Genomic DNA, 27473 nt, shown 5'->3' with positions numbered 1-27473 from the left:
ACACACACAGCCAGGCCTCTCTACTAAAGGTTTATATCCCCAGATTTAAGATGTTTGAGTATATGAGGATTAATGTGATACCTAAACTGAGTCAGATTAAAAGGGGAATACAGGGAGGCTGTAGAACTTGATGCTCAGCAGGAGACACTAAACTCATCATGCTCTTCCAGACATAATATCCAGCCCTGGAATGCTTATAAGACACCGTTACTGATGCACAGATATAGAGATACCTAATATCCAGCCCTGCTTATAAAACACTCACAGATACACAGATAGAGAGATCCCTAATATCCAGCCCTGCTTATAAAACACTCACAGATACAGATATAGAGATACATATTATCCAGCCCTGCTTATAAAACACTCACAGATACAGATATAGAGATACATATTAACCAGCCCTGCTTATAAAACACTCACAGATATAGAGATACATATTAACCAGCCCTGCTTATAAAACACTCACAGATACAGATATAGAGATACATATTAACCAGCCCTGCTTATAAAACACTCACAGATACAGATATAGAGATACATATTAACCAGCCCTGCTTATAAAACACTCACAGATACAGATATAGAGATACATATTAACCAGCCCTGCTTATAAAACACTCACAGATACAGATATAGAGATACATATTAACCAGCCCTGCTTATAAAACACTCACAGATACACAGATAGAGAGATACCTAATATCCAGCCCTGCTTACAGAGCACTCACAGATACACAGATAGAGAGATACCTAATATCCAGCCCTGCTTACAGAGCACTCACAGAGACACAGATAGAGAGATACCTAATATCCAGCCCTGCTTACAGAGCACTCACAGATACACAGATAGAGAGATCCCTAATATCCAGCCCTGCTTACAGAGCACTCACAGATACACAGATAGAGAGATACCTAATATCCAGCCCTGCTTACAGAGCACTCACAGAGACACAGATAGAGAGATACCTAATATCCAGCCCTGCTTACAGAGCACTCACAGATACACAGATAGAGAGATCCCTAATATCCAGCCCTGCTTACAGAGCACTCACAGATACACAGATAGAGAGATCCCTAATATCCAGCCCTGCTTACAGAGCACTCACAGATACACAGATAGAGAGATACCTAATATCCAGCCCTGCTTACAGAGCGCTCACAGATACACAGATAGAGAGATACCTAATATCCAGCCCTGCTTACAGAGCACTCACAGATACACAGATAGAGAGATACCTAATATCCAGCCCTGCTTACAGAGCACTCACAGATACACAGAGAGAGAGATACCTAATATCCAGCCCTGCTTACAGAGCACTCACAGATAGAGAGATACCTAATATCCAGCCCTGCTTACAGAGCACAGCGTCAAAGAGAGATACTAGAACACCTACTTCAGTCCTGGCTATTGTTCCAGCCCAGCATGAACTAACACACCCGATTCAACAAGTCAAGGGCTCCATGAACTACTCAATCAGTTGAATAATGTGTGTTGCAGTGGAAGCTGCTGAAGGGGGGACGGCTCATAATAATGGCTGGAATGGAGTGAATGGAAGGGCATCAAACCATGTGTTTGATGTATTTGATACCATTCTACCTGTTCCGCTCCAGTCATTACCACGAGCCCGTCCTCCCCAATTAAGGTGCCACCAACCTCCGGTGGTGTGTTGGTACTGGGCTGGATCAAAAGCCTGCACAACCCGTGTCTCTCTAGGACCAGGACTGAAGAACACGGTCTCAGCAGGAGTTCTAGTAGCTCTGTATCTCTGCTTCTCTGCTCTGGACTGGATTCTCTCTCTCCCTGTGTATCTGCATTCAGGCTCCTCACAGCAGAAGTGAAGCAGCCTCATCAGGTCAGATAGCAGGAGTCTGCTGAGGTACAGTAACACTGCCCTGAGAGAACGGACATGTGTGTGCCGAAAGCTGTAAGACGTACGCCACACGGAGTCGCCGCCACCAACTAGTACGTTTCTTCACTATGTGTCAACTCACAGTTGAGTTTAGGCACAGGGCTGTGATTCAAACAGAAAGTAAACGTCCGCTTGCTTTTCACTGCTTTGTGATCTTTATTCAGCGATATAGTCAGGAACAACGTGTGAAGTCACAGTTGCGTTAAGGGGAGGGCTCTGTGAGCGGGTGTGACTTACCTTCTGTCCAGGGTTGCTTAGCTCCCTAAATGTGATCTTTATTGAAGCTACAGCAACAATGTGCCATCTCACAGTCGCGTTAAGACACAGGGCTGTTACTTACCTTCTGTCCGGGGTTGATGTAGGCATTAACGTGTTTGAGGACAGGCTTCAGAAGGGGGTCGTAACGGACACACAGATCCTGGATCTTTATCTCTCCGTGCTGGGGCCAGTCCTCGGGGACCTGGGAGGTATCTGGACAGAACACATATAGTCCACCATTAACAAAACATGAATGAGATGTGTAATTATATACTGTGATCACACACAATAACTAGGGATAGCAGTTTTTCCTTGACAGGAACAGAAAAACTCTGGGCCCTAGTTATAGCCCACGGCACAATAACCCATACAGTAGGACATCCAGCACAGTCATACAGTTGGACATCCAGGACAGTCATACAGTAGGACATCCAGGACAGTCATACAGTAGGACATCCAGGACAGTCATACAGTAGGACATCCAGGACAGTCATACGGTTGGACATCCAGGACAGTCATACAGTAGGACATCCAGGACAGTCATACAGTAGGACATCCAGGACAGTCATACAGTTGGACATCCAGGACAGTCATACAGTTGGACATCCAGGACAGTCATACAGTATGACATCCAGGACAGTCATACAGTAGGACAACCAGGATAGTCATACAGTAGGACTTCCAGGACAGTCATACAGTAGGACATCCAGGACAGTCATACAGTAGTACATCCAGTACAGTCATACAGTAGGACATCCAGGACAGTCATACAGTAGGACATCCAGGACAGTCATACAGTTGGACATCCAGCACAGTCATACAGTTGGACATCCAGGACAGTCATACAGTAGGACATCCAGGACAGTCATACAGTAGTACATCCAGGACAGTCATACAGTTGGACATCCAGGACAGTCATACAGTTGGACATCCAGGACAGTCATACAGTATGACATCCAGGACAGTCATACAGTAGGACAACCAGGATAGTCATACAGTAGGACTTCCAGGACAGTCATACAGTAGGACATCCAGGACAGTCATACAGTAGTACATCCAGTACAGTCATACAGTAGGACATCCAGGACAGTCATACAGTAGGACATCCAGGACAGTCATACAGTTGGACATCCAGCACAGTCATACAGTTGGACATCCAGGACAGTCATACAGTAGGACATCCAGGACAGTCATACAGTAGTACATCCAGGACAGTCATACAGTAGGACATCCAGGACAGTCATACAGTTGGACATCCAGGACAGTCATACGGTTGGACATCCAGGACAGTCATACAGTAGAACATCCAGGACAGTTATACAGTTGGACATCCAGGACAGTCATACAGTTGGACATCCAGGACAGTCATACAGTAGGACATCCAGCACAGTCATACAGTAGTACATACAGGACAGTCATACAGTAGTACATCCAGGACAGTCATACAGTAGGACAACCAGGACAGTCATACAGTTGGACATCCAGGACAGTCATACAGTAGGACATCCAGGACAGTCATACAGTAGGACAACCAGGACAGTCATACAGTAGTACATCCAGTACAGTCATACAGTAGGACATCCAGGACAGTCATACAGTAGGACATCCAGGACAGTCATACAGTAGGACATCCAGCACAGTCATACAGTAGTACATACAGGACAGTCATACAGTAGTACATCCAGGACAGTCATACAGTAGGACAACCAGGACAGTCATACAGTAGTATATCCAGGACAGTCATACAGTAGTACATCCAGGACAGTCATACAGTAGGACATCCAGGACAGTCATAGAGTAGTACATCCAGGACAGTCATACAGTAGGACATCCAGCACACTCATACAGTAGTACATCAAGGACAGTCATACAGTAGTACATCAAGGACAGTCATACAGTAGGACATCCAGGACAGTCATACAGTAGGACATCCAGCACAGTCATACAGTAGTACATCCAGGACAGTCATACAGTAGTACATCCAGGACAGTCATACAGTAGGACAACCAGGACAGTCATACAGTAGTATATCCAGGACAGTCATACAGTAGTACATCCAGGACAGTCATACAGTAGGACATCCAGGACAGTCATAGAGTAGTACATCCAGGACAGTCATAGAGTAGTACATCCAGGACAGTCATACAGTAGGACATCCAGCACACTCATACAGTAGTACATCAAGGACAGTCATACAGTAGTACATCAAGGACAGTCATACAGTAGGACATCCAGGACAGTCATAGAGTAGTGAATTTGGGGACAGTCACACAACTGACGATGCAGTAAACAGAGGTCTCTTTGTCAAAAGTGGTGCCCTAAGTGCTACTCAGGACCACTCTTCCTACTGTGACCAGGCTCTGGTCTGTTTAGACTGCAGCATTTAGCTACTTCAAAAGTAGTCTGTGTTTTACTGCTAAAACCATGCATGCAGTCCTTAAAATAAGGGTTGGTGGTTCTCCTCATGACTTAAGAGCTTCGAACGGACGCAGAGGAAACAAAAGGACTAAATGAATCAAAGGGAAGGATGAAAAAACAGGGCAAGATGACAGCTCGTTGCTTGGACAAGCGCCACTCATTATCGTTGTATTGCTATCAGGGCCAAACTTTCCATTACGTCACAGTGTAGGAGGACAGCCCACTCTGGCAGGGGTGCTTTGACCACAGGACTCTAGCAGGGCCACGGCTCTAGAGATGGGGGACTCTCTCCTCCCTCTCATCCATCTCTTCCTCCTCAAGAAGCTCTCCTCCCTCTCCTCCTCCTCTCCTCCCTCTTCAATCCCACCTCCTCGTTGTTCCACAAGAACTCTGTCCCTCCTGCTCCTCCTTCTCCAATCTCACCTCCTAGTTGTTCCCCAATAACTCTCCCCCCTCCTCCTCCCTTAGTTCTAGCCCTCTTATCTTCCTCTCCCAAGAGACATGACCCCTTCTCTTCTTTTTTAACATCGCCATGGCAACAGCACATCACATAAACTTCGATGTTGCTTTGGAAGGAGACCCGTAACGGGACTATTGTAAACTCCACAGAGACACACTAGAGAAATTATGTTGGAATTCGGGAGGAGAAACACCGTCTGTGTCAGGTCGTTCTGCCCCACACTGTAAATCTAAAGACGTTACCATACTGTCAGATTGTTGCCCTGTGCGGTTGACTGTTCTATTGCCATGGATTTTTAAATATAGTCCTTATAGACGTGTAGAAGCCTAGACTATGTTGAGCCATCCTTGCTGTTAGGCTACCTGCTGCCCCTTTACTATAGACTTAATCTGTATAAAGCCTCGCTATTGTTATTTTACTGCTGCTCTTTAATTATTTGTTACTTTAATTTCTTATTTTTGTAGGTATTCTTCTTAACTGCATTGTTGGTTAAGGGCTTGTAAGTAAACATTTCACTGTAAAGTCTACACCTGTTGTATTCGGCGCATGTGACAAATACAATTGTATTTTATTTAATTTGATCTCGGAACACAGAACCAAATTATGCAGCACACTGGCCAGCTACAGTCTGTCATGGGACAGTGCTTAGTTGAACATCTATGGATTTCATTTTGTGAGGGACTTTTCAAATAGCGTGAGCAGAGATGATGATCATATTTTGAACTGTGTGTTTCAGCAGGATTCCATTACCCTGTTCTATTGACTGTGTGTTTCAGCAGGATTCCATTACCCTGTTCTATTGACTGTGTGTTTCAGCAGGATTCCATTACCCTGTTCTATTGACTGTGTTTCAGCAGGATTCCATTACCCTGTTCTATTGACTGTGTGTTTCAGCAGGATTCCATTACCCTGTTCTATTGACTGTGTGTTTCAGCAGGATTCCATTACCCTGTTCTATTGACTGTGTGTTTCAGCAGGATTCCATTACCCTGTTCTATTGACTGTGTGTTTCAGCAGGATTCCATTACCCTGTTCTATTGACTGTGTTTCAGCAGGATTCCATTACCCTGTTCTATTGACTGTGTGTTTCAGCAGGATTCCATTACCCTGTTCTATTGACTGTGTTTCAGCAGGATTCCATTACCCTGTTCTATTGACTGTGTGTTTCAGCAGGATTCCATTACCCTGTTCTATTGACTGTGTGTTTCAGCAGGATTCCATTACCCTGTTCTATTGACTGTGTGTTTCAGCAGGATTCCATTACCCTGTTCTATTGACTGTGTGTTTCAGCAGGATTCCATTACCCTGTTCTATTGACTGTGTGTTTCAGCAGGATTCCATTACCCTGTTCTATTGACTGTGTGTTTCAGCAGGATTCCATTACCCTGTTCTATTGACTGTGTGTTTCAGCAGGATTCCATTACCCTGTTCTATTGACTGTGTGTTTCAGCAGGATTCCATTACCCTGTTCTATTGACTGTGTTTCAGCAGGATTCCATTACCCTGTTCTATTGACTGTGTGTTTCAGCAGGATTCCATTACCCTGTTCTATTGACTGTGCGTTTCAGCAGGATTCCATTACCCTGTTCTATTGACTGTGTGTTTCAGCAGGATTCCATTACCCTGTTCTATTGACTGCTGACTATTTTAAACCAAATCTTGCGTGTGCACTGTCCAGCTTCTGTCACAAGAGACTCCAGGGTATTGGGAAGCAGCATTTGGTGTGGGAGTGTGTTTAGTTTACCCATGGAGCCTTCGTAGTTCTCAGACTCTGTACTCAGGAAGCTGTTGACCTTCTTGACAGCAGCCATCTGGACCTCTAAGTCAGCCAGGTTCCTCACCACCCAGTTCAGGTAGTTGGTCACCTGGGTAACGGGAGGTAAACACAATATATATTTCATCCATGTTCTATGAAGTATCATTACTAGGTATAGACATAATACTACTATTAATTATAATAATTGTTATTATTATTATTCTAATATGTCTGAGTGGGAGTCTTTTTTCCCCCTTGCCTTGGACAATCTGAGGTAAACCAAAGGTATTTAATGGTTGAGAAGAATACATAAAAGGCTGATCAGTCAGAAGAGAGTACTATGGAGAAGAGTCGTGGATGGGCTATGCTCTCTGAGGAGTGATAAGCCCACAGAAAAAAATACTGTGGGTTTTTGTTACAGTAAAAACAAAGATGAATGCTGAGGACAATACAGCTTCTATTGTTTCACATCTTCTGTCAGTGGGAGAGGAATACAATCCATCTATTAAAAATATCCCTTCTCTACAAAGGACTGGCAACAATACTCCTCTCATTAATGTGACTGATGCAGTCCTTCTCTGTACAGTTCCATAAATGGTCTACTGAATACGTTGTCTAAATACTTGCTGCCTTGACATCTTGTAAACGTCTGAATGGGCAATACAACTACAATCAGATCCAGGTGAATAAGGGCCTGTTATGAAAAAGATTCTCATCTGATGAAGTTGATCCTGTACAGTGTTTCTGTGCTGTGGGTACATTCATGTTTGTGTGACATTGGGGAGACGGTGACTCACTGTAAGGGCGTAGGTCAGGCCTAACCCCACCATGCTAGAGGGAAGGTTCTTGCCAGAGCTCCATATTGAGGCTACTGCTGCTGTTAACACAATGACAGCACCCAGGTAGTCCTGGGAGAGAAAGAGAGACAGATAAGATAGTTAGACGGAGAGAGAGAGAGAATTTGAAGTTGTGAATTCAAAACAGCATTTATCTTAAAGTCATATCTTCTAATTTTGCAGCTCAGTGTGATAAGAAACCAGGGAGTATTGTGTTGAATATTCAGTAGGATTCCATTACTATTACAATAGTCCCATATCTTATTAATAATGTCATGGTTGAATCGTGGGCATTAATATTCTCTCACCGTTCTGACCTCCAACCAGCGGTTGGCAGCAGAGAGGAACAGGTATGCTGTGTTGTTGGTATCTGTCAGCTCCAGCATCTTCTGCTTGAATCGAGATTCATGTCTGAAGAACAAATGCAAAATAAATATAGCTTATACCTACCAGGTTTGAACCCGTCGTCTAGACTGTGTTAGCCCACACGTCTCCAGGTCCCAGGCCTGGTCATGGTTCATAGCGCCTCCGTGAGACAAACACTGAAGTGGGATGGTTTCAGGACTGGACTATCGTGCCTGAGGATGTGAGTTGGACCATGGCTGCTACATAGCTAAGTGACATCTAACATCTAACATTGGACCAAGAGAGAAAGAGAGAGAAGCCACGGTGCTGCCAAGATGAGGAAGTCTTCAGGGAGGAAGAGGCTGTCTGAGGGGTAGTAACCGTGAGAGCTGTTTAATGCTGGATTACCGCGATTCTGGGGAAAAGGAGGAATGTTCGTGAACTGTTTAGAGTGGGATTCATGTAATTGTGGATCAAGAGAAAGATTTGGGTTTGTGATATCCTCCTTCCTCCATGAATGAATGGTTCTGGATGGGTTGGAAGAGTTCTAGATGGGATTCAAGTTGTTTAATTCACACTAATATTACATATAAGCAAAGAAATGAACCTTCAGTGTCAACAAATCCAGCACTTTGTTTCGAGTTTCAGATGGCTGAGTACAGCGTTACTGCCTTCCTAAAACCTATAAGTGCTTCTTGAGTATGTTGTGTAACGATGCTCTGGGCAAAATTTCCACTCTGTCACTCTGTCTGTGTGTGTGTGTGTGTGTGTGTGTGTGCGCGCATATGTGTGTGTGTATGGTACACTGACCTGAATGCTCGGATGGTGGTGAGTCCCTCTGCAGTCTCAGAGAAGTGGCAGAGCAGAGGAAGCTGGGTGGAGTCATCTAAGTCCTGAAGGTCCCTGAGAGAGAAAATGAAGAAAAGTCTGGACAATGTGGAAACAGAGACGAAAAGCACATGGAATATATACTTTTTCTGATACTGTAAAGGAAACTACATTGAGCTGAAATGGACCAGGTCTGCCCAGTGAACTCACTTTGAGGCGACCCGGAAGTACTTCTGTATAAAGTAGAAGGACACAGCCAGAGGAACCAGAGCGATGAGGAAGCTTGGGGTGACGAACGCTATGACCCCGATGGCTGACAGGCAGAGCAGAGTGGAGCGGGTCAAAGACTCCAGGGTAGGAGGGATGTGCTGGAGAAAGGGGGGATAGAGAGAGAGAGAGAGAGAGAGAGAGAGAGAGAGAGAGAGAGAGAGAGAGAGAGAGAGAGAGAGAGGGGGGAAGAGAAAGAGAGAAAGAGAGAGAGAGAGAGAGAGAGAGAGAGAGAGGGGGGGGGAGAAAGAGAGAGAGAGAGAGAGAGCGAGAGAGAGAGAGAGGGGGGAAGAGAAAGAGAGAGAGAAAGGAGATTGTATCATGTCAGTGCTACATTTCTGACCTACGTTCTAGAGCTCAATGTCGTCCTCTTTAACGACCTTCGTTCACCTGAGGGACGTAATGACGTGGGACGTGGACTCATCTCATCAATGGACTAATTCTGACGCCTGCAAATGACTGATAAACTCTTAATATTTGTGTGAGCTGTAATCTTAAGGCCACTCAGGGCAAGGCCAGCTGGAGAGCAGCACTGGAGTCTGTCCAATCACACCATGACCAAAGACAGATCCTTCATCAGACAGCTTCATGAGTAGAGGATTCCCACAGTACTCATTTAACATTTACATGTTTGGCATTTGGCAGTCGCTCTTATCTAGAGCGACTTACAGGAGAAATTAGGGTTTAGTGCCTCGCTCATTGGCACATCGACAGATTTTTCACCTAGTCGGCTGTGGATGTGAACCAGAGACCATTTGGTTACTGTCCCAACACTCTTAACCGCTAGGGTACTTTACCCTAATACTCCTGACTGAAATAAGTCAACAGATAAATCTACTGAGGGTGAACATCCTTTTCAGAATCACCTGATCTATGATGTTGGTGTCAGCTGAGAAACGGTTCAGGATCTGGCCCAAGGGGGTCACGTCAAAGAATCTGAAAAGAGATTCAAAATATATATTATTTCAAATATTAGTCTGAAAAATATATAAAATAATATAATTTAAATTAAAAAACATCGTAAATTATTCAACACATTCTTTCTGGTTCAACTATATTCAGTTCCCTTCTATTTAAACACGGATGATGTCATAAAGAGTATAAGAATCTGTTGGTGAGATGTGTCGTGGGTACCTGATGGGTGAGGTGTGTCGTGGGTACCTGATAGGTGAGATGTGTCGTGGGTACCTGATAGGTGAGGTGTGTCGTGGGTACCTGAGAGGTGAGGTGTGTCGTGGGTACCTGATGGGTGAGGTGTGTCGTGGGTACCTGATGGGTGAGGTGTGTTATTGGTACCTGATGGGTGAGATGTGTCGTGGGTACCTGATAGGTGAGATGTGTCGTGGGTACCTGATAGGTGAGGTGTGTCGTGGGTACCTGATAGGTGACGTGTGTCGTGGGTACCTGATAGGTGAGGTGTGTCGTGGGTACCTGATGGGTGAGGTGTGTTATTGGTACCTGATAGGTGAGGTGTGTCGTGGGTACCTGATAGGTGAGGTGTGTCGTGGGTACCTGATGGGTGAGGTGTGTCGTGGGTACCTGATAGGTGAGGTGTGTCGTGGGTACCTGATGGGTGAGCTGTGTCGTGGGTGCCTGATAGGTGAGGTGTGTCGTGGGTACCTGATGGGTGAGGTGTGTCGTGGGTACCTGATGGGTGAGGTGTGTCGTGGGTACCTGATGGGTGAGGTGTGTCGTGGGTACCTGATGGGTGAGGTGTGTCGTGGGTACCTGATAGGTAAGGTGTGTCGTGGGTACCTGATAGGTAAGGTGTGTCGTGGGTACCTGATAGGTGAGGTGTGTCGTGGGTACCTGATAGGTGAGGTGTGTCGTGGGTACCTGATAGGTGAGGTGTGTCGTGGGTACCTGATAGGTGAGGTGTGTCGTGGGTACCTGATGGGTGAGGTGTGTCGTGGGTACCTGATAGGTGAGCTGTGTCGTGGGTACCTGATGGGTGAGGTGTGTCGTGGGTACCTGATGGGTGAGGTGTGTCGTGGGTACCTGATAGGTAAGGTGTGTCGTGGGTACCTGATAGGTGAGGTGTGTCGTGGGTACCTGATAGGTGAGATGTGTCGTGGGTACCTGATAGGTGAGATGTGTCGTGGGTACCTGATGGGTGAGGTGTGTCGTGGGTACCTGATGGGTGAGGTGTGTTATCGGTACCTGATGGGTGAGATGTGTCGTGGGTACCTGATAGGTGAGATGTGTCGTGGGTACCTGATAGGTGAGGTGTGTCGTGGGTACCTGATGGGTGAGGTGTGTCGTGGGTACCTGATGGGTGAGGTGTGTCGTGGGTACCTGATAGGTGAGGTGTGTCGTGGGTACCTGATGGGTGAGGTGTGTCGTGGGTACCTGATGGGTGAGGTGTGTCGTGGGTACCTGATAGGTGAGGTGTGTCGTGGGTACCTGATGGGTGAGGTGTGTCGTGGGTACCTGATGGGTGAGGTGTGTCGTGGGTACCTGATAGGTGAGGTGTGTCGTGGGTACCTGATAGGTGAGGTGTGTCGTGGGTACCTGATAGGTGAGGTGTGTCGTGGGTACCTGATAGGTGAGATGTGTCGTGGGTACCTGATGGGTGAGGTGTGTCGTGGGTACCTCATGGGTGAGGTGTGTCGTGGGTACCTCATGGGTGAGGTGTGTCGTGGGTACCTCATGGGTGAGGTGTGTCGTGGGTACCTGATAGGTGAGGTGTGTCGTGGGTACCTGATAGGTGAGGTGTGTCGTGGGTACCTGATGGGTGAGGTGTGTCGTGGGTACCTGATGGGTGAGGTGTGTCGTGGGTACCTGATGGGTGAGGTGTGTCGTGGGTACCTGATGGGTGAGGTGTGTCGTGGGTACCTGATGGGTGAGGTGTGTCGTGGGTACCTGATGGGTGAGGTGTGTCGTGGGTACCTGATGGGTGAGGTGTGTCGTGGGTACCTGATGGGTGAGGTGTGTCGTGGGTACCTGATGGGTGAGGTGTGTCGTGGGTACCTGATGGGTGAGGTGTGTCGTGGGTACCTGATAGGTGAGGTGTGTCGTGGGTACCTGATGGGTGAGGTGTGTCGTGGGTACCTGATGGGTGAGGTGTGTCGTGGGTACCTGATAGGTGAGGTGTGTCGTGGGTACCTGATGGGTGAGGTGTGTCGTGGGTACCTGATAGGTGAGGTGTGTCGTGGGTACCTGATGGGTGAGCTGTGTCGTGGGTGCCTGATGGGTGAGGTGTGTCGTGGGTACCTGATGGGTGAGGTGTGTCGTGGGTACCTGATGGGTGAGGTGTGTCGTGGGTACCTGATGGGTGAGGTGTGTCGTGGGTACCTGATGGGTGAGGTGTGTCGTGGGTACCTGATGGGTGAGGTGTGTCGTGGGTACCTGATGGGTGAGGTGTGTCGTGGGTACCTGATGGGTGAGGTGTGTCGTGGGTACCTGATGGGTGAGGTGTGTCGTGGGTACCTGATAGGTGAGGTGTGTCGTGGGTACCTGATAGGTGAGCTGTGTCGTGGGTACCTGATGGGTGAGGTGTGTCGTGGGTACCTGATGGGTGAGGTGTGTCGTGGGTACCTGATGGGTGAGGTGTGTCGTGGGTACCTGATAGGTGAGGTGTGTCGTGGGTACCTGATGGGTGAGGTGTGTCGTGGGTACCTGATAGGTGAGGTGTGTCGTGGGTACCTGATGGGTGAGCTGTGTCGTGGGTGCCTGATGGGTGAGGTGTGTCGTGGGTACCTGATGGGTGAGGTGTGTCGTGGGTACCTGATGGGTGAGTGGTGTCGTGGGTACCTGATGGGTGAGGTGTGTCGTGGGTACCTGATAGGTGAGGTGTGTCGTGGGTACCTGATAGGTAAGGTGTGTCGTGGGTACCTGATAGGTGAGGTGTGTCGTGGGTACCTGATAGGTGAGGTGTGTCGTGGGTACCTGATAGGTAAGGTGTGTCGTGGGTACCTGATAGGTGAGGTGTGTCGTGGGTACCTGATAGGTGAGGTGTGTCGTGGGTACCTGATGGGTGAGGTGTGTCGTGGGTACCTGATAGGTGCGTGGATGATCTTGTTGAGCAGGTTGTGGTGCAGGTTGGTAGCAGCAGACAGACCCAGGAACTCCACAGTCAGAGAGGTGATCAGACACAGGGCTATCCCAGCTCCACACAGGATGATAAACACTGGCACATAGTAGGAGTCAGGCAGACCAGCCTAGTAACCACATAATACACCACAAAGACACATAGTAGGAGTCAGGCAGACCAGCCTAGTAACCACATAATACACCACAAAGACACATAGTAGGAGTCAGGCAGACCAGCCTAGTAACCACATAATACACCACAAAGACACATAGTAGGAGTCAGGTTGACCAGCCTAGTAACCACATAATACACCACAAAGACACATAGTAGGAGTCAGGCGGACCAGCCTAGTAACCACATAATACACCACAAAGACACATAGTAGGAGTCAGGCGGACCAGCCTAGTAACCACATAATACACCACAAAGACACATAGTAGGAGTCAGGTTGACCAGCCTAGTAACCACATAATACACCACAAAGACACATAGGAGTAGTCAGACTGACAAGCCTAGTAACCACATAATACACCACAAAGACACATAGTAGGAGTCAGGCGGACCAGCCTAGTAACCACATAATACACCACAAAGACACAGTAGGAGTCAGGCAGACCAGCCTAGTAACCACATAATACACCACAAAGACACATAGTAGGAGTCAGGCGGACCAGCCTAGTAACCACATAATACACCACAAAGACACATAGTAGGAGTCAGGTTGACCAGCCTAGTAACCACATAATACACCACAAAGACACATAGTAGGAGTCAGACTGACCAGCCTAGTAACCACATAATACACCACAAAGACACATAGTAGGAGTCAGACTGACCAGCCTAGTAACCACATAATACACCACAAAGACACATTCTGTCAGATAACAGGATTTCAACAGGCCTTACTCACTTCCACTAACACTGAGTACTGGTAGTGAAAGGTGTTCATATCTCACCGCTGAGTTTGTCTGATTGTAGAAGACAGCTGCTGTAGAGGCATTGACAAAGTCTCTTGTAACATTTCCAAAGTCTGGGGCATATCCATTAGCATCGTCATAAGCAGTCCCATTGACTGGGACATCGCTATTAGCAGTCCCATTGACTGGGGCATTTCCTTTAGCAGTCCATTCGGCCAGCCAGTAGTCGATGGCGACCATGACGGAGTGTTTCAGCAGCTTGGAGAAGACCATGAGGAAGACCATGAGGAAGCCACCAGAGGACAGGTACTGCCAGCACACCCTCCAGGGGATCTTAGAGCGCCGACTGGTGGTCATCGACATGTTGTCGTCATCTTCCTCCTCCTCTTCCTCCTCTGTCAGGGAAGAGAGAATGAGGGACTATTGTCATATGTTGTAATAGAACTGACTTGTATGAGATACAGTGTTGACAATGCATTTCACCTTCTTCATCATCGTCGACCTGGTTCTTGGCCTCTCTGGAGTAGAAAGCTCTTCTCAGGGTCTTCCTCTCCAGAGCAGTCTGACAGTTATCAATCTCAGTGTCCTGCAGTACAGATACAAATGTTGTTTGGTTGGTTGGCAGGTAAATTAGCTAACACTACACATTACAGACCAGAGGAGGCTGGTGGGAGGAGTTATAGGAGGACAGGCTCATTGTAATGGCTGGAATAAATGGAATGGTCAAACACGCTGTTTCCATGTGTTGGCTCTGTTCCATACCAGCCTTTACAATGAGCTCCTACACGTCCTCCTATAACTCCACCCACCAGCCTCCTCTGTTACAGACAGTCTGTCAGTAGGAGAGAAAGAAGTGAATATGACCTTCTCTAGTTCCTGGTCCTGTCTGTTCATCAGGGTCTTCCAGTGTTCATACAGCTCTACATCATGAGTCTGAATGTCCTTCAGAGTGCCTTCCCTCAGCACTGAGCCATCCTTCATGGCTATGATCTGGGACACAGAGTAAAATCAGAACCCTTATAAAGAAACCGTCTCAGGGTAGGAATGCTGATCTAGGATCAGGTCCCCCCGCCCCGGCCGTGAAATACTCTTTATTATGATCTAAAAGGAAAAACTGATCCTATATCAGCAGCATTCCTACTCTAAGATGCTTTATGAATACAGACCCAGTGCAAATGGTAGAGAGTTCAGTGAGAGAGGAATCCACACCAGACTGTTGAGATGCTCACCCAGTCAGCGTGGATGAGGTACTGCAGTTTGTGTGTGACCAGGACCACGGTGCGTTTATCATCCTGTAGGAACTTCAGGATGCCCTCCTGCATCAGGTGGTCACTCAGGTGGATGTCCAGCGCTGAGAACGGGTCATCCTGAGGGTAAAGGTCAGAGATCAGAGACAACATGGACGATCCAATCAGATCAGAGCGTATCGGAGTGAAAGATGTGGATAAAATTATGTTTTTTTTAACAGGAGATCATCCTTTATTCATATTAAGTTACAGCACGTTTAATACACAGGTCTCAGATGACTTCAGAACATACAGTCAATCAAACCTAGCTCCCAGAGGACCCCGGAACCTGAATAAACGGCAATGTATTACCCTAGGATGAACTAGTCTGTATACTGTACAGCACTGAGACACGTAAACAGTCCTGAGGGCAAAAGGTCTGAGATCATTAGACACAGCATGATAGACACCTCATTAGGAGACAAGACGTCATAAAGACGTACTTAGCTAATAGATGTTGCTTCTAGCTGGGTGTTCACTCTGCCGTCCCACTGTGTATTAATACAGCACTTTAGAGTGGTATTTCCTTATTTGGCACATTTGTCAGTGTGAGCTGAGCTACGTATGGAGAAACGTGCCGGGTCCTATCCCATGACAGCCAGAGATGCTGTATCAGGGGCGGGGGTTAGACGTCTAATTAACAGTTGCCACAGGAAATGATGTGGGAACACAAACACATGATGACATCACACAGGAGTTGGAAGAAATGGGATGTAGATGGACATAGAGTTGTCTGTGGCAGCAAGAGACTGGAAAGTGTGTGTGTGTGTGTGTGTGTGTGTGTGTGTGTGTGTGTGTGTGTGTGTGTGTGTGTGTGTGTGTGTGTGTGTGTGTGTGTGTGTGTGTGTGTATGTGTGTACGTGTGTACGTGTGTACGTGTGTACGTGTGTACGTGTGTGAGTGTGTGAGTGTGTATATGGCTAGCCAGGCCAGATGGCAGAGCAGAGGGATGCCTGTAAACGGCATGACAACTCTTGTCAGCAGTATGGTATGGTTACAAGAGAGGCCTGCGCACAGAGAGCCATACCACCTGCTGCTCCTCCCGTTCCCATACAGAGGGAGGCTGGCTGGCTCTCCCTGGATCTCCCTGGCTGCCTCTGAAATCACACCCTATTCCCGATATAGTTCCATCCTTACTCACAAACTGTCCCAAAAGCAGTGTACTGTTTAGGGAATAGAAAAGGGTGTCCCTGTCTTTGGCTCTAATTGGCTCTCCCTGGAACACCTAGAGAACACCCTAGAACACCTAGAGAACACTCTAGAGAACACCCTAGAACACCTTAGAACACCTAGAGAACACCCTAGAACACCTAGAGAACACACTAAAACACATATAGAACACCCGAGAACACCCTAACACACATAGAGAACACCCTAAAACACATAGAGAACACCCTAAAACACATAGAGAACACCATAGAACACCTAGAGAACACCCTAGAATACCTAGAGAAAACACCCTAAAACACCATAGAAAACCCAGAGAACACCCTAGAACACAGAGAACACTGTAGAATACCTAGAGAACACCCTAGAACACCTAGATAACAGTCTAGAACACCATATAACACCTAGAGAACACCCTAGAACACAAAGAGAACACCCTAGAACACCCTGGCTCTGTCTGACTATTCTGAGAAGGCATCCTTGAGTGAGAGCTTCTAGCCTCTTCCAGTGAACTCAATAGAAAATGGATCCTCTATTGAAGTCAATAGATAAAGCACTTTATCATTCATTGACTCACCAGGAAGACTATGTTGGTGTTCTGGTAGAGAGCCCGAGCCACACATATCCTCTGTCTCTGGCCTCCACTCAGGTTGATGCCCTGGGAGAAAAACACACCGTTATGAAGAGTAGCCAGGTACACAAAGGAATTTGACACAAATCACTGTTCACTACTAGTTCTTGGTATAATATGCCATTGTGTCTGAGGTAAGATATGGGGCTTGTGCCCAAAAAGATGGAAATAGACAGTGATATAAAACCACAGTAATAATGAGGTGATTTTAATAATGTAATAATTTAGCCAGTGTTTCAGTACCCTCTCTCCGATCTCCGTCTGGTCTCCGAAGGGCAGGAGGTCTACATCAGGCTGCAGGGAGCAGGCGTCAATCACAGTCTTGTATCTGAGACACACAGCAGGGCATCAGACAGACAGACAGACAACACCCTCTATTAAGACACAGTTAGAAACATGGCTGCCTTGGATACTAAGGGATTCAACAGCCAAACAGTCCTCATCAGAGAAGAGATATTAGCCAGCATCAGCCTCAAGAAGCATCAAGAGTGATAGCAATCTGATGGACCATCTAATTAGTGTCATTAAAAGTACATCTCAGCTGATGCATGACCAAGTGAATTAACCAAACACAAACATTGATCTAGTCTTAATTACATTGATGAATGGTGTTGAGGAGCAGTAGAGAATACAGTAGAGAATAGTACAGTAAAGTAGAGTAGAGTACAGTAGAGTAGAGTAGAGTAGAGTAGGGTAGAGTAGAGTAGGGTAGAGTAGAGTAGGTTAGTGTAGAGAGTGGTGTTTTACCTCTGTTTGTTGAAGGGACTGCCAAACGTGATGTTATCCTCCACGGTGGCATTCAGCAGCCAAGACTTCTGGGTAGCGTAGCCCACAGAGTACCTGTTCTTACTGAGGCATTATGGGAAATGGAGGCAGAAGAGAGAGAGCTCAAACTACAAACATGGAGATAGGGGAGGGGGTAATCTTTGGGACATCAACACTGAGGCACATCAAGCGGTGAGTGGGGGAAGTGGGTTTAGGTTTCTAACACAGGTTAATGATGAGCTGGAAGAGTTGAACCAAAATAACAACAATGTGCTGGGAGTCCAGTTTGTTGATCTTGTTGGATGTGCAGCAGAACTACCCAAAGACCCAAAGGATATGCTTGAGGATAAGAGCAGTATGTGTTTGAAGGCACAGTGCTTCGTGTACCATTGTGTACCAGTGTCCCCACCACCATATGTTAGCCTTAGCTGGTTATTAATGGCTGAATAATTGTACGATATAAGAGAAAGAGAAAATGAAGACGTTAGCTGTGGGTCATGCACACTGACCAGGATGTTGGTCTCTTTGTGTACAGTATTCCTATTGTCTCCTGTTGAAACCATACTGTGGAGGCGAATCCACAGTGTCAAAATATATCTCTATCCCTATAACTGCCTTTTCAGTCAGTTACTTCAGACCCAGACTCCCAGCATGGAAGCACACAAACACTCCACGACTCACTCCACGACCAGCTAGTAGCAACTCAAAGATCACCATGACTGAGGAATGGAGGGATTGAGGGAGGGATATTGGGAATGATGGCAGGGGAATGGAGAGATTGAGGGAGGGATATTGGGAATGATGGCAGGGGAATGGAGGGATTGAGGGAGGGATATTGGGAATGATGGCAGGGGAAGGGAGGAAGGGGGTGACGGCAGGGTCCCTTCAGAGGAAGTTTAAAAAGGGGTACCTCCTGGTTTCTTCAAAAGACCGGTCCGTCTCAAAACAACTGCAAGTCACGTTCAATGTGTTAGAGTTCGTACAGCCAGATAGACACAATCACCTCGACTTCACCTTCCTTTACACATGAAGAGCTGAAACCGCACGCACACGCGCGTGTGTGTGTGGGTATACAGAGTCGCGTATGTGTGTTCAAATGTAAATCTAGCAGAAGTGTCCTTACAGTAAAGCCCTGCTTTGTAGGGCAGCCCTAAAACTGTGTATCGGGGCGAAGACATTTTGACAGAGAGCCAAGAGTCAATTTAATCCAGCTTTATCTACAGAATGACCTCCTTCAACAGTGCAGGCATACTGTCATGATACTGTCATTGTCTCAGGCCCAGGGCACTGTCTGCTCTAATAGTGTTATGGCTTCTCCTAGAATGATGTAGGTCTACATGAGGGTGGGATTCAGTGGGGATAACAGCGTCTGATAAATCAACCATTCTCAACCCAGTCCTTGGGGCCACTAGTCCTTTCACATATTTGGTGTTTCTTCAAAACTAGCCCGCCTAAATGATTCAACAAGTCAACTAATAGCCAACTGACTTAAGTGTTGAGACCAAAATGATTCAACTAGTCAACTAATAGCCAACTGACTTAAGTGTTGAGACCAAAATGATTCAACTCGTCAACTAATAGCCAAATGACTTAAGTGTTGGGACCTAACTTATTCATATGGTCAACTAATAGCCAAATGACTTGTAAATGTAGAATGTACTGTACAGGGGTGAGATGGGAAGAGTAAACCCCAGAGGGAGAAAATACCTGTTGGCCTCGTGCAGCATCTCACTCACAGGCAGTCTGATTTAGATAGAAAACAACCACGACAGAAGACAGAACACAGACAAGGCTGAGGTTAGTGTCTACGGCCCGTGATGACTACCTGTTCTGCTATGGTACTGACTGGCACCTTCCTTCGCTCACATAAGAGTGGACTTTATTTGGCAGGTCAATTTCATTTTTGGATTACTGCTAAGAAGAGCAGCCGTGATGGTTCTAAACAGATTGAGGAGACATAGTGGTTCTAATGGTAACTGTGGTACACCATCAGTATCATAGAGAACTTAAAAGAACTACATGGACCATGTTTCATAGCAGTGTATGAAGGGAGAGAAGTGTTTAATAGATTGATAGGGTATATTACAGCTTATTAACAGGCTGTGACTTAATGGAGAACAATGAAATCAACGGTTACTAAACCTACAACAAACTAATACCACTGTTTTCATTCAATCTAGCTCAAAATGAAAATCTTCCAGTCAGAAGTGTATTATTCATTCAATAACCCAATCAAATCTAATTCAATTATACAATTGAACACTTCCTGGACAAGCAACCAGGCTAACTCCCAGCCAATATGTCCTTGGCAAGAAAATGCTGCAACGCCCAGTTCGTTAGCAATTAGCATGTGTCTGTTCTTCTGCTCAGGTTTCAATCTAAATGCTAATGCTAAGAATGCTAATCAGAGCTCCATCTCCAGAACATCACAGACAACCCAATCTTAATTTGATGTTAGTGTACATTAATGTGAGTGCAGATCTCAAATTAAGATTTGGCCCTAGGAGATGGACATAGAGTTTCTGTTTTGTTGTAAAAAAAATATGAATGACAGAGATATGTGAAGACAGAGAGTTGAAAATGAAAAAGTCCAGTTTTAAAAGTGATGGTGACTGTGAGGTTGTGTTATAGAGATGAGTAGATAGATAGATGATGTTAGACAGTCAAAGTTCAGGCAAAGCTGACACCAGCAAGCAGACAGTGAGCGATGTACAGAGAGACAGAGGAGCAGCCAGCTCTCCTTCCATAACAACCACAGCCACAGAGACAGAGACAGAGACAGACACAACCAGGACACAGGAAGGACAATACACAGGACCAACAAGATGGAGGGTGGAATGGCTTCTTATTCCACAGATGAAGGCTTTGAATAGCACTGGTGGAGAAGCACAGTGAAACACCCATTTCAAATGGACTTAATGGACGAGTCTGACAGCTAGTCAACTTTAGAAAGACACAACGATCCCAAAACGAGACTGAGACGGAGAAAGAGGAAATGAGATGTGTGTCCATCTTGGTATTTGAGTGGACCTCAGCATGTTCAGTACCTAATAAAGATGAGGACCCCAGAGATTTACACCCTATTATAGACCTTCTAATATGTAGCTTATGCCGGTTGGGACCACTCACTTGCTCCAGTAGACCTTTCCACTGAGGGTCTGCATCTCTCCCAGCATGGCCAGCAACAGGGACGACTTCCCACAACCCACCTGGCCCACGATCATGGTCAGCTGACCTGGAGATAAGACACAGAACAAGAAGATACTATATAACGGTAAGAAGACACTATATAAAGGTAAGAAGAAACTATATAAAGGTAAGAAGAAACTATATAAAGGTTAGAAGACACTATATAAAGGTTAGAAGACACTATATAAAGGTTAGAAGACACTATATAAAGGTTAGAAGACACTATATAAAGGTTAGAAGACACTATATAAAGGTTAGAAGACACTATATAAAGGTAAGAAGACACTATATAAAGGTTAGAAGACACTATATAAAAGTATGAAGACACTATATAAAGCATTAGAGACAACAGATTGTTCTATGTCAATCTGACATTGATAATGTCTGTTACAGCCCTGGTTAAAGCTTAAAAGTAGGATAGGATGTTGGGATATCTTTACACTCTCAATTTAGATCAGTCATGTTTCCACATCAGTGGAGGCTGGTGGGAGGAGTTATAGGAGTATGGGCTGATTATAATGGCTAGAATGGAGAATGAATGGAATGGAGTCAGTCATGTAGTTTCCATACGTTTGATGTGTTTGATACCGTTCCATTTATTACATTCCAGCCATTACAATGTCCCTGTCCTCCTGTAGCTCCTCCCACCAGCCGCCACTGTTCCACATATCCTCCATAACACTTCTACTCCCTCAGCTGCAGCAAATAGTGGTCTACCAGGACCAGCCTATCCTGTTTGTCTTAGCAGACTAGCTGTCATATCTGACGGGCCACTGGCCATGAGGTCATAGCAGGGAGATATACTACACTGTCACACACACACGCACAAACACACACACAGCTGGTGTTAGATATACTACACTGACTGTCGACGACCTCCTAAACAGGACGCAGCCTGGCGTTGCCATGGTGTTCCCAGCAGGATCGGGTTACCTGTTGGAATGCAGATGTTGATGTCGGACAACGTTGACAAGTTGCTTCCCCATGTGAAGAATCCACTGTTCACCTGAACAGGATACAGTGGGATTAGTAGGCTGACAGAAAAGCATGCGACATGGAGCCTACATGTTATGGTCTGCAGCAGGTGGTTTAGATATGTATGTGTACATAGAAATAATGAACCATTTAGGTCTTTAAGGCAAATATAATAGCATGTTTACATAGTTATGTTGTGTTTTATGTCTTGTCCGATTCTACTGTTTATTATAGCCAGTAATCCCCCCTCCCTTCCATCCCCTACAGCAAAACCACACAAGATCTGAGATTCAGTGACACAGAACTAATAAATACAAGTTCAAAATGAAAGACAGACGTCTTATTACCGCTGAGAAAAGAGACTTGGTAAATTAAGTTTGTAAATAGACAGAGCGGATGTTACGGGGGTGAGGACCAGAGGGGATGGGGAGTCTTGAAAGGGAGGCAGGGATAGGGGTAGAGAGAGGTAGAGAGGGAGTGGAGGAAGATAGGGGTAAGCTGGGAGGCAGAGATGGGGGGGATAAGATGGAAGAGAAGAGAGAGGGAGGAATAAAGAGAGAGAGAGAATGGGTGATGAGACAGAGAGGAAGACAGAGCGGCAGAGAGAAAGGATGATGGGAGACAGAGAGGAAGACAGAGCGGCAGAGAGAAAGGATGATGGGAGACAGCGAGGAAGACAGAGCGGCAGAGAGAAAGGATGATGGGAGACAGAGAGGAAGACAGAGCGGCAGAGAGAAAGGATGATGGGAGACAGCGAGGAAGACAGAGTGAAAGGATGATGGGAGACAGCGAGGAAGACAGAGCGGCAGAGAGAAAGGATGATGGGAGACAGCGAGGAAGACAGAGCGGCAGAGAGAAAGGATGATGGGAGACAGAGAGGAAGACAGAGCGGCAGAGAGAAAGGATGATGGGAGACAGCGAGGAAGACAGAGCGGCAGAGAGAAAGGATGATGGGAGACAGAGAGGAAGACAGAGCGGCAGAGAGAAAGGATGATGGGAGACAGCGAGGAAGACAGAGTGAAAGGATGATGGGAGACAGCGAGGAAGACAGAGCGGCAGAGAGAAAGGATGATGGGAGACAGCGAGGAAGACAGAGCGGCAGAGAGAAGGGGTGATGGGAGACAGATAGGAGGAGAGGAGGGGTGATGGGAGACAGAGAAGAAGGTAGAGAGGCAGAGAGAGAAAGCGGTTGAGATGAGAGAGGAGACAGAGAAAGAAGATTTATCTAGTTCACACAGAGCAGCAGGCCATTAATTCGACCCTCAAACCCTCCTGCTGCCCCCAAGCTCATTAACAGACTGCCTACAATAATGCTGTGGGTCCACAGGGATAGCAACAGGATGTGGACCCCAAAGAGACCAGAACAGGGGCTGAGAACATGTCAGTTAATGACACAGGGTTCTCTGTTCTCATGAGAATCCCCTGCCTCTGACTCATGATGTGGGTCCTGAGAGTTTAAACTGTCGGTAAATGTTGACTTCTCCTCAGGGTGTGTTTCACACAATGGACAGGCCAAGAGATGAAACATCTGCTGTGAGAGATAGACCATGTTAACATCTGTGGTGTCACGTGTTACTAGAGTGAATGACCCGGGCGGATGTGACAAAAAGGACAGTTTAAAGGTTTACTGACAACTGTCAGACTCTAGCTCAGAAGCCTCTGCGTGTGTACGTGTCTACGTGCGTGCATGTGGCTGCACATGTACGTGAGCTACAGCTTGTCTGTGAGTTGATAGCCTACGTGTCTGTTCCTGTGTCCGTGCATGCAGTCAGCGAGTGTGTGCGGTGCTGTGTGTGTCACAGGTCCTGAGAAGAAGGGCCAATGAGCTTGTTGAGGTGTTGAACTTTGACCCCTGACCTTGACAGCCACGTCCTCAGTCTCGTTGGGTCGCAGTGGTCTGCGTGCTGGCTGCTCATAGCTGTCCATCTGGTAGAGCAGGGGCTGCTTCCTGTTTATAGCCTTGGTCTGGAGAGAGAGAGGTAGGGAGGGGGAGATGGGGAGGGAGAGGGGAGAGGGAGGGAGGGAGAGGGGAGAGGAAGGGAGGGAGAGAGGGGAGAGAGAGAGGGAGGGAGGGAGGGATAGAATGAAAGACAGAAATGGGGAGAGGGAGATGGAGGGTGAGAAAAAGAGAAAGAGAGATTGCATTCAGTGATAAACTTGGCCCCCTCATCCGCTGTAACCTCCAGGGAGGACCCCCTCTCAGACCCTGACTGAGACTGTCCCCAGAGGGAGCTTCTTATCCCCTACCCCTCATCCCCAAGACATCCCTCCCTCCCTCCCTCCATCCATCCTTCAGCCCTAAACAAATGGCTCCTCCATCTCACACTAACCCCTCCACCACTTGGTCTCTGTCTCCCTCCACTCCTTCTGAGGAGTCCAACACAGAAATAAACCTGTCAAAGTCCAGAGAACAGCTGAAGACATGACGAGACTAGCAGCAACCAGCTACTTAACGACTCCTGGTTGAGATTCCCCATTAAACCCTGCTGCTAGATTGACACGGTGTGTAGTTACAGTTACTCCTTCTACAGAGACCAGATCTGCTCTGGTCAAACAGACACTTTCTCTGCAGTTCCACCAAAAGCTTGAAGTTAGAAACACATGTTGGCTCTGAAACTTCATATCATATCATATCATCCTGATGAGTCCATTAGCCGTGTTGGGAGCTGTCGAAACCCTGTAGTAACACAGTAGTAGTTGTATTCCATGCTGGCTGTAAATGAATAGCTCCTGGATTAGGCTCTGTGCTGGCTGAAAGGCTAGCATTAGCTGCTCTGGCAGAGGGACAGATAAGTAATTGGGTCATGTTCATTAGGGACCAAAGTGAATAAACAGACTGAAACGCTAAGAGACTACCTCGAAACACACCATTTAGTTTACATTTTACTTCAGTGTGCCCTACTAAACACGACTCAGGCCTGTATTGGGGCAGTGTTTGGTAATAGTGATGGTGGTGTGTGTGTGTGTGTGTGTGTGTACTCACCGCCCCAGGGTGTTTCTTACAGGCCTCTAGGGACACAGACATGTCTCCGTTCCTCCAGCTGTCATCGCCAATCTCATCGCTCTGCAGGAACTCACCCAGCTTCTGGACGCTGTGGATAGGACATGATATGATAGGACACACACACACACACACACACACACACACCACACACACACACACACACACACACATATAAATAACCCTTCTATGATAAATAAGATTCCAGCAGATTGTCTATCTGGTAACTATCCAGTATTCAGTATCCCTGGGCGTCCTCAGTAGACCTCTCACCTGACCATGGCCTTGACTGCGAAGCGGACCACGGTGGAGAGCAGGAACAGTGGGGTAACCAGGATGTGGAAGAGGGCCAGAGCAGCGAAGGCCTCCGAGGAGCTGGGTTTGGACTTGTTGATCAGGGCGTGGCTGACAAACGTCTGACAGAGACACAAAGGGACACACAGTTACTCAGTTCGGTATTGTTACCAGATTTCAGAGCTGGCAAAAAACACTAGGTAAAATTGTCCGGAAAATGGCCTGCAGGATACAGGAATGATGAGAAACCCACCACAAGCACAGCAGCGATGGGGATAGCAGCATTCATGAAAACTGGGGAGGAAGAGAGGTCGTGTTATGTAACAACAGAGAGCATTTGGAGAGAACAAAGACATTTTCAAACTTCAAAGCTCTTAAGTCAAACTGAGCCCCAAATATAAATGAGGACAGAATATAAGCAGTGTGAGTGTCTTACTGGACAAAAGTAAGGGGATTTCACAGCTCAAAAGAAAGGATGTGATAGGGCGAAGGTGTGTGTGTGTCTCACTAGACATGGAGGTGTAGAGGGCGAAGGTGTGTGTGTGTCTCACTAGACATGGAGGTGTAGAGGGCGAAGGTGTGTGTGTCTCACTAGACATGGAGGTGTAGAGGGCCAAGGTGTGTGTGTCTCACTAGACATGGAGGTGTAGAGGGCGAAGGTGTGTGTGTGTCACTAGACATGGAGGTGTAGAGGGCCAAGGTGTGTGTGTGTCTCACTAGACATGGAGGTGTAGAGGGCGAAGGTGTGTGTGTCTCACTAGACATGGAGGTGTAGAGGGCGAAGGTGTGTGTGTTTCACTAGACATGGAGGTGTAGAGGGCGAAGGTGTGTGTGTCTCACTAGACATGGAGGTGTAGAGGGCGAAGGTGTGTGTGTTTCACTAGACATGGAGGTGTAGAGGGCGAAGGTGTGTGTGTCTCACTAGACATGGAGGTGTAGAGGGCGAAGGTGTGTGTGTCTCACTAGACATGGAGGTGTAGAGGGCGAAGGTGTGTGTGTCTCACTAGACATGGAGGTGTAGAGGGCGTAGGTGTGTGTGTCTCACTAGACATGGAGGTGTAGAGGGCGAAGGTGTGTGTGTCTCACTAGACATGGAGGTGTAGAGGGCGAAGATGTGTGTGTCTCACTAGACATGGCGGTGTAGAGAGCGAAGGTGTGTGTGTCTCACTAGACATGGAGGTGTAGAGGGCCAAGGTGTGTGTGTCTCACTAGACATGGAGGTGTAGAGGGCGAAGGTGTGTGTGTCTCACTAGACATGGAGGTGTAGAGGGCGAAGGTGTGTGTGTCTCACTAGACATGGAGGTGTAGAGGGCCAAGGTGTGTGTGTGTCTCACTAGACATGGAGGTGTAGAGGGTGAAGGTGTGTGTGTCTCACTAGACATGGAGGTGTAGAGGGCGAAGCTGTGTGTGTCTCACTAGACATGGAGGTGTAGAGGGCCAAGGTGTGTGTGTGTCTCACTAGACATGGAGGTGTAGAGGGCCAAGGTGTGTGTGTCTCTCTAGACATGGAGGTGTAGAGGGCGAAGGTGTGTGTGTGTCTCACTAGACATGGAGGTGTAGAGGGCGAAGGTGTGTGTGTCTCACTAGACATGGAGGTGTAGAGGGCGAAGGTGTGTGTGTCTCTCTAGACATGGAGGTGTAGAGGGCGAAGGTGTGTGTGTCTCACTAGACATGGAGGTGTAGAGGGCCAAGGTGTGTGTGTCTCACTAGACATGGAGGTGTAGAGGGCGAAGGTGTGTGTGTCTCACTAGACATGGAGGTGTAGAGGGCGAAGGTGTGTGTGTCTCACTAGACATGGAGGTGTAGAGGGCCAAGGTGTGTGTGTGTCTCACTAGACATGGAGGTGTAGAGGGCGAAGATGTGTGTGTCTCACTAGACATGGAGGTGTAGAGGTCCAAGGTGTGTGTGTCTCTCTAGACATGGAGGTGTAGAGGGTGAAGGTGTGTGTGTGTCTCACTAGACATGGAGGTGTAGAGGGCGAAGGTGTGTGTGTCTCTCTAGACATGGAGGTGTAGAGGGCGAAGGTGTGTGTGTCTCACTAGACATGGAGGTGTAGAGGTCCAAGGTGTGTGTGTCTCTCTAGACATGGAGGTGTAGAGGGTGAAGGTGTGTGTGTGTCTCACTAGACATGGAG

General features: G+C 47.1%; 1 protein-coding gene across 8 annotated transcripts in view; it reads right to left on the bottom strand.

The window, feature by feature from the left end:
- Positions 1 to 27473, bottom strand: part of abcc9 (ATP-binding cassette, sub-family C (CFTR/MRP), member 9) — a 61411-nt gene that overhangs the window by 13799 nt on the left and 20139 nt on the right. For 4 of the 8 annotated variants that reach the window (XM_071332002.1, XM_071331999.1, XM_071332003.1 and 1 more), the window contains exons 13-35: positions 25593 to 25633; positions 25319 to 25461; positions 25028 to 25136; positions 23902 to 24009; positions 22003 to 22075; positions 21010 to 21115; positions 19588 to 19623; positions 18791 to 18829; positions 17863 to 17964; positions 17359 to 17443; positions 17062 to 17142; positions 15261 to 15398; positions 14896 to 15021; positions 14515 to 14617; positions 14071 to 14426; positions 13078 to 13241; positions 9948 to 10017; positions 9025 to 9182; positions 8797 to 8889; positions 7950 to 8052; positions 7603 to 7713; positions 6794 to 6914; positions 2254 to 2384 (exon numbers count right to left, since the gene is read on the bottom strand). In XM_071332002.1, coding sequence (XP_071188103.1) covers positions 2254 to 2384; positions 6794 to 6914; positions 7603 to 7713; positions 7950 to 8052; positions 8797 to 8889; positions 9025 to 9182; positions 9948 to 10017; positions 13078 to 13241; positions 14071 to 14426; positions 14515 to 14617; positions 14896 to 15021; positions 15261 to 15398; positions 17062 to 17142; positions 17359 to 17443; positions 17863 to 17964; positions 18791 to 18829; positions 19588 to 19623; positions 21010 to 21115; positions 22003 to 22075; positions 23902 to 24009; positions 25028 to 25136; positions 25319 to 25461; positions 25593 to 25633 — 2597 coding nt within the window. The remainder of the gene's footprint in view (positions 1 to 2253; positions 2385 to 6793; positions 6915 to 7602; positions 7714 to 7949; positions 8053 to 8796; positions 8890 to 9024; positions 9183 to 9947; positions 10018 to 13077; positions 13242 to 14070; positions 14427 to 14514; positions 14618 to 14895; positions 15022 to 15260; positions 15399 to 17061; positions 17143 to 17358; positions 17444 to 17862; positions 17965 to 18790; positions 18830 to 19587; positions 19624 to 21009; positions 21116 to 22002; positions 22076 to 23901; positions 24010 to 25027; positions 25137 to 25318; positions 25462 to 25592; positions 25634 to 27473) is intronic. The other 4 variants (XM_071332006.1, XM_071332007.1, XM_071332005.1 and 1 more) reach the window with 2 other exon arrangements.

The sequence above is a fragment of the Salvelinus alpinus genome, chromosome 11 (assembly GCF_045679555.1).
Source record: "Salvelinus alpinus chromosome 11, SLU_Salpinus.1, whole genome shotgun sequence".
NCBI classification, from domain to species: domain Eukaryota; kingdom Metazoa; phylum Chordata; class Actinopteri; order Salmoniformes; family Salmonidae; genus Salvelinus; species Salvelinus alpinus.
The sequence above is the reverse complement of the archived record's forward strand: the minus strand, read 5'-3'. Positions and strand labels throughout refer to the sequence as shown.